Source organism: Scyliorhinus torazame, chromosome 17 (assembly GCF_047496885.1).
Source record: "Scyliorhinus torazame isolate Kashiwa2021f chromosome 17, sScyTor2.1, whole genome shotgun sequence".
NCBI classification, from domain to species: domain Eukaryota; kingdom Metazoa; phylum Chordata; class Chondrichthyes; order Carcharhiniformes; family Scyliorhinidae; genus Scyliorhinus; species Scyliorhinus torazame.
The window spans coordinates 185,285,830-185,298,181 of record NC_092723.1 but is presented as its reverse complement, the minus strand read 5'-3'; the positions used below and the strand labels follow the sequence as shown (position 1 = coordinate 185,298,181).

General features: G+C 44.8%; 1 protein-coding gene across 2 annotated transcripts in view; it reads left to right on the top strand.

Annotated features, from left to right (window-relative positions):
• Nucleotides 1-12,352, top strand: part of LOC140394507 (nuclear distribution protein nudE homolog 1-like) — a 40,923-nt gene that overhangs the window by 24,807 nt on the left and 3,764 nt on the right. For both annotated transcript variants that reach the window (XM_072481838.1, XM_072481840.1), the window contains exon 7: nucleotides 7,151-7,305. In XM_072481838.1, the coding sequence (XP_072337939.1) occupies nucleotides 7,151-7,305 (155 nt within the window). The remainder of the gene's footprint in view (nucleotides 1-7,150; nucleotides 7,306-12,352) is intronic.

Below are 12,352 nucleotides of genomic sequence, written 5' to 3'. Positions count from 1 at the left end.
GTCTACCCAATGTGGCGCATGGTCTGACGCCACAATTGCTGAGTTCTCCGTGTTCTCCACCCCCGCTAACAGTGTTTCATCCAGTACAAAGAAATCTATCCTGGAGTATACCTTGTGCACATGGGAGTAGAATGAATATTCCCTGCTCCTTGGCCTCCCAAATCTCTGCGGATCCACCCCTCCCATGCGCTCCATGAACCCCCGCAGTTCCTTCGCCATTGCTGATACTTTCTCTGACCTGGAACTTGACCGGTCCGTCTTGGATCCAGGACCGTGTCAAAGTCACCCCCCATAACCAGCTGGTGAAAGCCCAGGTCAGGGATGTTTCCCAGCACCTTCCTAACAAACGTGACATCATCCCAGTTTGGGGCATATATATTTACCAGCACCACTGCCATTCCCTCCAGCTTCCCACTAACCATGATAAATCTACTCCCCGGGTCTGCCTCTATCCTCCCCATCTCAAATGCCACCCTCTTGTTAATCAGGATGGCCACCCCCCTTGTTTTAAAGTCCAGTCCCGAATGAAACACCTGTCCGACCCATCCCTTCAGTCTGAATTGGTCTCACAGCTTCAAGTGGTCTCCTGTAGCATGGCCACATCCGCTTTTAACAGTCTCAGGTGTGCGAACGGGCCCTTTTGACCGGCCCATACATTCCACATAACCAGTCTGGTCGGGGGTGCTCTCAACCCCCTCCCCATCAATCAGCCATGATCTTTCCTAGGCCAGCCCTTGGTCCATGCCCCGCACCTCCCTTGGTCCATGCCCCGCACCTCCCTTGGTCCGCCCTTCTGCAGCTACTGCCCTCTGCTCTCCATCTCCAATCCCCCGAAAGTCCCTTACTCGTCAGCAGTCCCCTCACACTCTCCTCCGCTCCAGCTCTCCCCCCACTTTGCTCCCGTTAACTAGCTATCCAGCTAGCCTAGCAGCTCTCGCCCCCGGTGCCTAGCATTCTACCACCTGCCGGATCTCCACCCCCCCCCCCCCCCCCCCCTTCTTAACATACGTTCTCAACACAATAACATCAAACACAGAAAGCAAACAAACAATCCCCCAAGGCCCAGGCGCAGAAGCCCATCCCCCTCCCTTAACAGAATCGTATCTATCCCATCACCTTCAAACAGAACCAAAACAGTAGAAGAGAAATCAAACCGGGTAGGAAAAAATTATGCATGCAGAAACTCAACCATCTTTTTTCCAATAAAAGCCCTTTTTCCGAAAGTCGCAACTTAAATTACAGAATTGAAAGGTTGAGATTTTTCCAGAACGAGACTTTATTAAAACTCGCCCTCCTCTTTGCAAGCTCTGCTCCCCAATCCTAATACACCCGGATCTCCTCTTCCCAGGTGCACCGTTTTGTCTGCTGAGCTCACTTCATAATACTGGATAAAAGCAAATTACTGCGGATGCTGGAATCTGAAACAAAAGAGAAAATGCTGGAAAATCACAGCAAGTCTGGCAGCATCTGTAGGGAGAGAAAAGAGCTAACGTTTCGAGTCCGATGACTCTTTGTCAAAGCTCAGCTTTGTTCAGAAATTCCCGTGAAAACCAGCTTAAAAGCCGTTAAAAGACCACTACCGAGGGCAAGAGCTGCTAACGGTGTGCCCATTCTCTCCATGGCCACCACCGGAAGTCGGGAGGGTTTTTTACATTGAGGCAAGAACTGTTTTGGATTTTTTTTTTCGTGTCAAGATGGAGGAAAGGTCATAGTCTAAAGCCGAACTCAATGTTGAGGCCTCAAGGCTGTCACTTGCTTAATCCTAAAACGAGGTGCTGCGCTCCAGTTTGCGTTGGGCTTCACTGGAGCATTGCAGCAGGCCAAGGACATGTGGGCATGAGATCAAGGTGGTGCGTTGAAATGGCATGGGCCAGGAAGATTGGGGTAATGCAGTCATTGTGTTACTTCGAAGTTCTCATTTATTTTTAAAATAAATTTAGAGTACCCAATTCATTTTTTTTTTTTTCAAATTAAGGAACAATTTAGCGTGGCCAATCCACCTACCCTGCACATCTTTGGGGAGAATGTGCAAACTCCACAAGGACAATGGCCCAGGGCTGGGATGGAACCCGGGTCCTTGGTGCAATGAGGCAGCAGTGCTAACCACTGTGCTGCCCCATATATTTTTTTTTTTACTGTAGCGAACATGTGGGTCATGGGTCATTAGAAGAGCAGCCCTGGATGTAGAGGATAGTCTCTCTCTGGGAAATCCTTCAATTTGACCTGGACTATTGATAATTTTTTTGTTCTGTTGCTGCATCCACCTTGCCAAGAAAGTGTGTACATTTTGTACCAAATGAGAGTTAGAATGCATAAGTTGCATTTCCAATTTGTTCATGGCGCCGAGGATCTGGGTTCAATCCCAGTCCCAGGTCACTGTCCGTGTGGAATTTGCACATTTTCCCCGTGTCTGAGTGATTTCACCCCCACAACCCAAAGATGTGCAGGGTAGGTGGATTTGCCACGCTAAATTGCCCCTTAATTGGGGGAAAAAAAATAATTGGGTACTCTAAATATAAACTTATTTCCAATTTGTTTGTGCTAGACTTTAGAAAACTCCCAAGAAAAAAACAAAATTGAGCGATTGACTTTCCCTGAGGCGATGCTAAAGACTGTGGATCAAATACATTGTCACGTGGAAGCCCAATAACATTTGGGGTTTTATGAATGAATGCTTACACTAAAGTACACGGTACTGGTTCTGTTGTGTTCATTTCTGGATGTTCAGTTATGCGCAGCCAGTCTAGATCTTGCTGGGGACAGCCGGGCCCCACACTGAGCTGCAAGCGTCTACCCTGGAGGGACCGTGTAGTGCAACAAATGGGCAGTGCGTGCAAAGGGAAATCAGAACGTTGTGAAATCACAAGGCGATTGCAAAACTACAAGTTGTGAAGACTTTCCACTTGAATAAAGGAAACCGAGAGCAGTTTCAGTAGATGTAGTTAAGACTTAAAACATTTATTAAAAAAAAATAAAAAAATTTAGTGTGCCCAATTAATTTTTTCCAATTTAGCGTGGCCAATCCACCTACCCTGCACCTCTTTTGGGTTGTGGGGATGAGACCCACAAACACTGGGAGAATGTGCAAACTCCACACTGACAAGTGACCCAGAGCCGGGATCGAACCTGGGACCTTGGTGCCGTAAGGCAGCAATGCTAACCACAGCCATTGTGCTGCCCGATGTAGTTTTTTGATAGGATAAATGGAGAGGCTCTCTACTCTAGGGAGCTGGTTAGACAGTCATCAAGTCAAAAGAGGTCAGGAGCTATTTCTTCATGCAAGGATCTTGGAACAGAAAATGTTTTGCTACCAAGTAGTGGAGCAGGGGCCATTGCAATTTTAGGGGAATGAGTGAATAACGATTGAAATAAAGGAATTTGAATGTTTATTGGGGAAGTGGGACTAGCTTTGGGTCACTAAAAATGTAAATGGATTAACAGCTCCTGCTTTGATCCTATGGGCCAGCTGCAGGGGCACGATTGTTTTGCCCGGTTGACTATTTCCCTCATTGCTAGCTTTGGTAACAGAGCATGTGCAAAGCTTTTTGTTTTGCCCCGAGGAGCCTGCTTTCCTTTTGATGCAAAGGACCTGCAACATTCCGCGTCACCAGTAGGAGTTTGTGTCATGGGGCTGGCGACATGTCTCTGCACCTCTGGTCAACTCTTGCCGCCCCCATAGTTTTTAAAAGCTGCAGCTTAGCTGGGTGTTCCATTGTTCAGCCAAGCAAATTGCCGGTCAAGCTCCAGTTATGTTTTTTTAGATGCCTATAGCCTGTTCAATTTGCGATTGAGTTTTTTGAGAGGAGATTCCTTCTCTATTGGGACTTAATTAGCTTTCTAAATATCCATGTATCATTGTGGGATCCTTCTTCGTAAGTCATTTACTTTGGTAGATTTTTTTAAAAATTGGATCAGCTTTAGGTCTCTAGTGTTTGAGGAACTATCCTGAATGTTCCAGACTGTACCTAACTTAGAGGAATACCTAATTTATGCCTGTGTGCCATCTAAATGGAGCAGGTTTAACACCGGGAGCTAAACAGCTGGCTTGTAATGCAGAACAAGGCCAGCAGCGTGCCCCCCCCCCCGCCCCCCCAAATCTAAATTGTTGAGGCAGAGACAAAGATAGCTTTATTAACCAAGGGGGACAGGCACAATACATTTACAGCATCTCGCCCAGTTTCTATCCCTAAGCTAGTCGGAAATACTCAGCAGGTCGGTAGCACCTATGGAGAGGGAAACAGTTATTATTTTGACTATGTCTCTTCAGAATATAGGAAGAAAAAAAATAGATGAGCACAAATTAGAAATGCTTTTTAAATAAAGAAGGAATAAAATGCATAGAGGAAGGAAATCAAGTTGATCACTTGAGAAGGATTGATAAAAGAATAAGGTATTATCTTTGGGAAAAGACTCCAGGGGAAGGGAGCGATGCTGTAGGAACGAACAAAATGGGTTGTGATGCTTGGTGTTGGAAATTAACTTGGGGGAATTAGATAGAATGTTATAGAGATACAGATTTTAATGGCACGAACAAATGTGCTTGTGGGCAGGAGTGGAAAATAAACATTAGGTTACAGTATTTTTAGGAGTACATGTGCTTGTGGGCAGGAGTGGAAAATAAACATTAGGTTATAGTATTTTTAGGAGTACATAAGTCCATTTGGTAATGGAGAGAAAGGATGTTTTGGAGAGAACAGGCTGACTCTTGTGTTTCACCATCAAAGGGAGATTCGCTTTAGTGAGTTGTACCACGGACCCCCCCCCCCCCCCCGCGGGCACAGCGAATTGTGCTATCAAATGTGCAGCGAAGGATGCGGGGGTTCTTATTGAAACACACAAAATTATGAAGGGAATAGATGGGATATATGCGGGCAGGTTGTTTTCACTGGTCGGGGAAAGCAGAACTAGGGGCCATAGCCTCAAAATAAGGGGAAATAGATTTAGGATGGAGTGTAGGAGGAACTTCTTCACCCAAAGGGTTGTGAATCTCTGGAATTCCTTGCCCAGTGAAGCAGTTGAGGCTCCTTCTTTAAACGTTTTTAAGAAAAAGATAGATACCTTTCTAAAGCATAAAGGGATTCGGTGATATGGTGTACGGGCCGGAGAGTGGAGCTGAGTCCACAAAGATCAGCCATGATCTCATTAAATGGCGGAGCAGGCTCGAGGGGCCAGATGGCCTACTCCTGCTCCTAGTTCTTATGTTCTTATGAGTAATTTGAGACACAACTTGGTGAGAGAAGCATGCTAGGGCGAGCAGGTGACTTTGGACTGTGGTTTATTAAAGCTTTGAACTGGGGTTTCCTTCCTGCTTTAGTCTGTTGATGCATCAGCACAAAATTGGTGCAAATGTTCAGGTTTTGTGTCTACCAAGTTGGTAGAAGATTCACCTAGATGAAATATGTTTGTCTTTTGTCTAACAGTTGGAGGAGATGGGGAAGGTGCATTGCATTTTGTTCCTATACCAGCTGGACCTCTTTTCCCCATCAAGAGTGCCGCCCCTGATCTCCGTGAATAATTTCCCTCTATATACATGTGTATATACTTCATATTTTGATGGCCCTCATATTTGGATAGAGTAGTTTTATTTTTATTCTTGGCACCTGGTTGATACAAAGAAGTCTGAATTTCTTTATTGCATATCTGTAGTTGCTTTGAAGGTGGTGGTGGATTGCAACTACAGCTTTCAGCCCAAATTAAATCTCCCGAGTAATTTTGCTCTTATTTTATTCCCCATTAAAGCAATCACTTAATTTGGAGAGGAAATACATTTCATCTTCCACCAGTGTTCTCCAGAAACACACATGTTTGCTACTTTATATCTTTGCTATCTTGCTCGAGAATGGAGAAGGATGTACTCTTATCTGGGTATGCCTCGCAAGGCACTGTGCTTTCACTCCTATTTCAATCTGGACTTAAATGCAGGGGAGGCGATGGCATAGTGGTGTTGTCATTGGACTAGTTAACCAGAGACCCAGGGCCTCTGGGGTCCCAGGTTCAAATCCAGCCACTGCAGATGGTGAAATGTGGTTGACTCTTAACTAACCCCTCTAAGGGCAATTGGGAATGGGCAATAAATACTGGCATGAACGAATAAAAAGTTTTAAAAAAAATCTCCCTGATAACGTACTCTGTCCACGAAGCAGCAATTTGTGTAGAAGATGATCCAAAGTTCTGACTTGTTCCATTGATAAAACTAAGGATCTGAATAATTTTGATTGAAAAAAAAAATCACTCGGTAATTTAAAACTTGGGTAATCCCTCTCCCGACAGTATTGGACAACCTGTGATGTTTTTGACCAGGTAATTTGTTAGGAACTATGGGGTAATGTGGGAATTAACGGCACAATCCGATTCTATGGCCCAGACATTGCAGTGAGCAGCAAAGGAAGAGAGCTGCCTGTTGTCGCCAGGCTGGCACTTGTTTTTTCAGCAATAACATTTGTGTCTGATGCAGCACAGCACTCCCTGCAGGGAATGTGGAGTGTATGTGAGTAGTGCCACCAACAGCATGGTGCGTCAACCAATCAGATCAAAAAAAATCTTCAAGCATATAAATCGGATTGAAATCAAGTAAAACAGAGGAAAAGGAAAAACGTGATTGAGACACCGGAATTTTCTTAATCAACACATTAACCTCGGAAGGAATGAGATGCCACACTTAAAGTGCATTTTCTGTGCCAGAACCTGTTTGACCGTAATTATGACTTTGTTAAGGATTGACTTATTCCTGAATGCAATGGCCCTATCTTTTTCTGCTTTTAGTGGATGAGTGTGGACTTTATTTTGTTACATGAATTTCAATGCTGTGTTTATTGGCAAGGCACTCGTTTCCGAGTCGGTCTAATGCCAGTTTACCCCAATGTGACACAGGGTTGACTCAGACTTGTCTATTTTGAGATGCAGTTGCCATCAGTGCACAGCGTGTGGAGGAGCAAGGTGGCTCAGACCACAAACTTATGATTTCCGTCCATATGCAGCTAAACATAGCCAAATTGGTAGGGGAATGTAGTTTACTTCATTTATCCTCAATGCATTTGTAAGATAGGTGTATGGAAATATATATATATACTGTTGCTTAAATGACCATTTGTCGCGCTGAAGCATTAAGGGATAAACATTTGCAAATACATTTTATTTTATATTTTCACAGGCGCTGGAGTCCAAGCTTGCATCCTGTAGGAATTTTGTCTGGGTTCAATCTCCAAACCAAGCGACTTTGCCATCCACTCCGAATGGAAACTGCACAATAAAAGACAGCAATGATAACCGGGTGTCCAATACCAATTTACCCCAATATGACAAAGGGTTGGTTAAAATCATGTTTTATCAGACTTTTATTTTGAGATGCAATTGTTATAAGTGCACAACACTATACAGCTGATGTGAATGATTAAATAGTTGAATATATGGTACCTTGGAAGCTGGGTTAGATCAGTGCCCACTCCCGAAATAAAAAACATTTATACAAGCTCATATTCCCAACCCTTCGATAGAGAGAAAATAACTCTCATTGATTGGTATAGTGTCTTAAATGTAATAAGTGTTCCAAGGTGCTTTAGCGGTAGAAAAGATAGACATGAAAGAAGAGGAAACCAAAAAAGTGTTTTGAGAGAAGTCCAGGATATGTTCAAGGTTCTGAAAGTTGGGTATGAACAATATAGGACATGTTAGCAATAGGGAGTAGCTAATGTTTGGAGAGATCAGGATACAGTTGAGGACCATGAGTGCCTGTAAATCGGTGAGGGCAGGTGATGGGTGAGCAAGGCTGAGTGCAGTGTAGGATTCAGCAGTAGAGTTCGGAATAGAAGTTTATTCACTGAAGCATGGGAGGCTGACCAGCAGAACACCAGTAACTGATGCAAAGGTGAGTTTTAATGGCTGATGAATTGAGATGGAAGCGGAGAGGCGGTGGAACTAGGTGACATTTGTGATGGGAGGCAAGATGGTTCTGGAAGCGTGACGCTGGGTAGAGAGACTTTTCTAGTACTGTATATCTGTGTCTGCATCAAATAAGATCTGGACAACATCAAATGACGGACAACATGCCTATCTCAAGTTTCAGGCAATGACTACCTCCCCTTAACCACTCAATGACTCTCTTGCATCCTTGAGACACCCACCAACATCCTTTGGGTTACCATTGTCTGGAAGACGAACTGGACTAGCCTTCTGAATATTGGATCTACAAGAGCACACCTGAGGCTTTGAATTCTGTGGTGAATAACTCTCTTCCTGACTCCCCAAAACCTATCTACCATCCGAAAGCCACTGAAGAAGTGCGGGGTGACAGTGGGAGGATGCGAAGTTGCTGGCAGAGCCTGAGCGTGGCATAGATATTCTTGAACTGAACTTGAAGTTTACTTAAGACTGGATGTCTTCACAGCTTTGAAGCAATAAAGGGTTTGTGGGAGGTTGTTGAGGTGGAACTTTGTCAGCAGCAAATATGTAGAAACTGTCTTAGTGTTGCTAACATAGAACATAGAAAAATACAGCACAGAACAGGCCCTTCATCCCACGATGTTGTGCCGAACCTTTGTCCTAGATTAATCATAGATTATCATTGGCCTCCTTCTGCACTGTAAATTCATTCGGCCCATTGAGTCTGCACCAGCTCTTGGAAAGAGCACCCTACCCAAGGTCAACACTTCCACCCAACACTAAGGGCAATTTTGGACATTAAGGGCAATTTATCATGGCCAATCCACCTAACCTGCACATCTTTGGACTGTGGGAGGAAACCGGAGCACCCGGAGGAAACCCACGCACACACTGGGAGGACGTGCAGACTCCGCACAGACAGTGAACATGGGACCCTGGAGCTGTGAAGCAATTGTGCTATCCACAATGCTACCGTGCTGCCCTTAAGAACAAATTAATCTACACTATATCATTCTACCGTAATCCATGTACCTATCCAATAGCTGCTTGAAGGTCCCTAATGTTTCCGACTCAACTACTTCCACAGGCAGTGCATTCCATGCCCCCACTACTCTCTGGGTAAAGAACCTACCTCTGACATCCCCACCTATATCTTCCACCATTCACCTTAAATTTATGGCCCCCTTGTAATGGTTTGTTCCACCCGGGGAAAAAGTCTCTGACTGTCTATCCCCCTGATCATCTGACAAACCTCTATCAAGTCGCCCCTCATCCTTCTCCGTTCTAGTGAGAAAAGGCCTAGCATCCTCAACCTTTCCTCGTAAGACCTACTCTCTATTTCAGGCAACATCCTGGTAAATCTCCTTTGCACCTTTTCCAAAGCTTCCACATCCTTCCTAAAATGAGGCGACCAGAACTGTGTACACTATTCCAAATGTGGCCTTACCAAAGTTTTGTACAGCTGCATCATCACCTCACGGCTCTTAAATTCAATCCCTCTATTAATGAACGCTAGCACACCGTAGGCCTTCTTCACAGCTCTATCCACTTGAGTGGCAACTTTCAAAGATATATGAACATAGACCCCAAGATCTCTCTGCTCCTCCACATTGCTAAGAACTCTACCGTTAACCCTGTATTCCGCATTCATATTTGTCCTTCCAAAATGGACAACCTCACACTTTTCAGGGTTAAACTCCATCTGCCACTTCTCAGCCCAGCTCTGCATCCTATCTATGTCTCTTTGCAGCCGACAACAGCGCTCCTCACTATCCACAACTCCACCAATCTTCGTATCGTCTGCAAATTTACTAACCCACCCTTCAACTCCCTCATCCAAGTCATTAATGAAAATCACAAACAGCAGAGGACCCAGAACTGATCCCTGCGGTACGCCACTGGTAACTGGGATCCAGGCTGAATATTTGCCATCCACCACCACTCTCTGACTTCTATCGGTTAGCCAGTTCGTTATCCAACTGGTCAAATTTCCCACTATCCCATACCTCCTTACTTTCTGCATAAGCCTACCATGGGGAACCTTATCAAATGCCTTACTAAAATCCATGTACACTACATCCACTGCTTTACCTTCATCCACATGCTTGGTCACCTCCTCAAAGAATTCAATAAGACTTGTAAGGCAAGACCTACCCCTCACAAATCCGTGCTGACTATTCTTAATCAAGCAGTGTCTTACCAGATTCTCAGAAATCCTATCCTTCAGTACCCTTTCCATTACTTTGCCTACCACCGAAGTAAGACTAACTGGCCTGTAATTCCCAGGGTTATCCCTTTTTTGAACAGGGGCACGACATTCGCCACTCTCCAATCCCCAGGTACCACCCCTGTTGACAGTGAGGACGAAAAGATCATTGCCAACGGTTCTGCAATTTCATCTCTTGCTTCCCATAGAATCCTTGGATATATCCCGTCAGGCCCGGGGGACTTGTCTATCCTCCGGTTTTTCAAAATGCCCAACACATCTTCCTTCCTAACAAGTATCTCCTCGAGCTTACCAGTCTGTTTCACACTGTCCTCTCCAACAATATGGCCCCTCTCATTCGTAAACACTGAAGAAAAGTACTCGTTCAAGACCTCTCCTATCTCTTCAGACTCAATACACAATCTCCCGCTACTGTCCTTGATCGGACCTACCCTCGCTCTAGTCATTCTCATATTTCTCACATATGTGTAAAAGGCCTTGGGGTTTTCCTTGATCCTACCCGCCAAAGATTGTTCATGCCCTCTCTTAGCTCTCCTAATCCCTTTCTTCAGTTCCCTCCTGGCTATCTTGTATCCCTCCAGCGCCCTGTCTGAACCTTGTTTCCTCAGCCTTACATAAGTCTCCTTTTTCCTCTTAACAAGACATTCAACCTCTTGTCAACCATGGTTCCCTCACTCGGCCATCTCTTCCCTGCCTGACAGGGACATACATATCAAGGACATGTAGTACCTGTTCCTTGAACAAGTTCCACATTTCACTTGTGTCCTTCCCTGACAGCCTATGTTCCCAACTTATGCACTTCAATTCTTGTCTGACAACATCGTATTTACCCTTCCCCCAATTGTAAACCTTGCCCTGTTGCACGCACCTATCCCTCTCCATTACTAAAGTGAAAGTCACAGAATTGTGGTCACTATCTCCAAAATGCTCCCCCACTAACAAATCTATTACTTGCCCTGGTTTATTACCAAATCCAAATTGCCTCCCCTCTGGTCGGACAATCTACATACTGTGTTAGAAAAGCTTCCTGGGGACACTGCACAAACACCACCCCATCCAAACTATTTGATCTAAAGAGTTTCCACTCAATGTTTGGGAAGTTAAAATCACCCATGACTACTACCCAGTGACTTCTGCACCTTTCCAAAATCTGTTTCCCAATCTGTTCCTCCACATCTCTGCTACTATTGGGGGGCCTATAGAAAACTCCTAACAAGGTGACTGCTCCTTTCCTATTTCTGACTTCAATCCATACTACCTCAGTAGGCAGATACTCCTCGAACTGCCTTTCTGCAGCTGTTATACTATCTCTAATTAACAATGCCACCCCCCCACCTCTTTTACCACCCTCCCAAATCTTATTGAAACATCTATAACCAGGGACCTCCAACAACCATTTCAGCCCCTCTTCTATCCAAGTTTCCGTGATGGCCACCACATCGTAGTCCCAAGTACTGATCCATGCCTTAAGTTCACCCACCTTATTCCTGATGCTTCTTGCGTTGAAGTATACACACTTCAACCCATCTCCGTGTCTGCAAGTACTCTCCTTTGTCAGTGTTCCCTTCCCCACTGCCTCACTACTGGCGTCCTGAATATCGGCTAGCTTAGTTGCTGGACTACAAATCCGGTTCCCATTCCCCTGCCAAATTAGTTTTAAACCCTCCCGAAGAGTACTAGAAAACCTCCCTCCCAGGATATTGGTGCCCCTCTGGTTCAGATGCAACCCGTCATGTTGCTGAATGTGAATAGTTGGCCAAGGGTGGGTGCGTGAGGGTGGAAAGAGGAGCTGTTGAGAGACATTCTGGCCATCATTAGTCATGTGCAATCGAGCGAGGGCAGTGCCAACAGATCTGCAGCTTACAGGAAACTGGGGAGGATGCGGTGAAACATCACATTGCAATCTGGGAATGTGACCATTTCAATACTGGGGTCGAGGCAGGAATTTGATTGTAGAGAAAGGAGGAGACAGCACATTTAGAATTTGGGATGGTTCAGAAACTCTGCTATTGGATAGTTACAGTTGCTGTATTATCGTATGTTACATAGCTGGTTAAGTTGCACATGTTACATAGCTGGTTACGTTGCACTTCAATCCTGAAAAGCTCATGAGGAGAACACTTGTATTTAATTGCATGTTCTGCTGCCCATTAGGCAGCATCTACTTATTTAAATATGTTTCATTCGTGATCATGTTAATAAACAGTAAAGCCTCTTGATAGATTTCTTAGTTCCAATCTTCTCCAG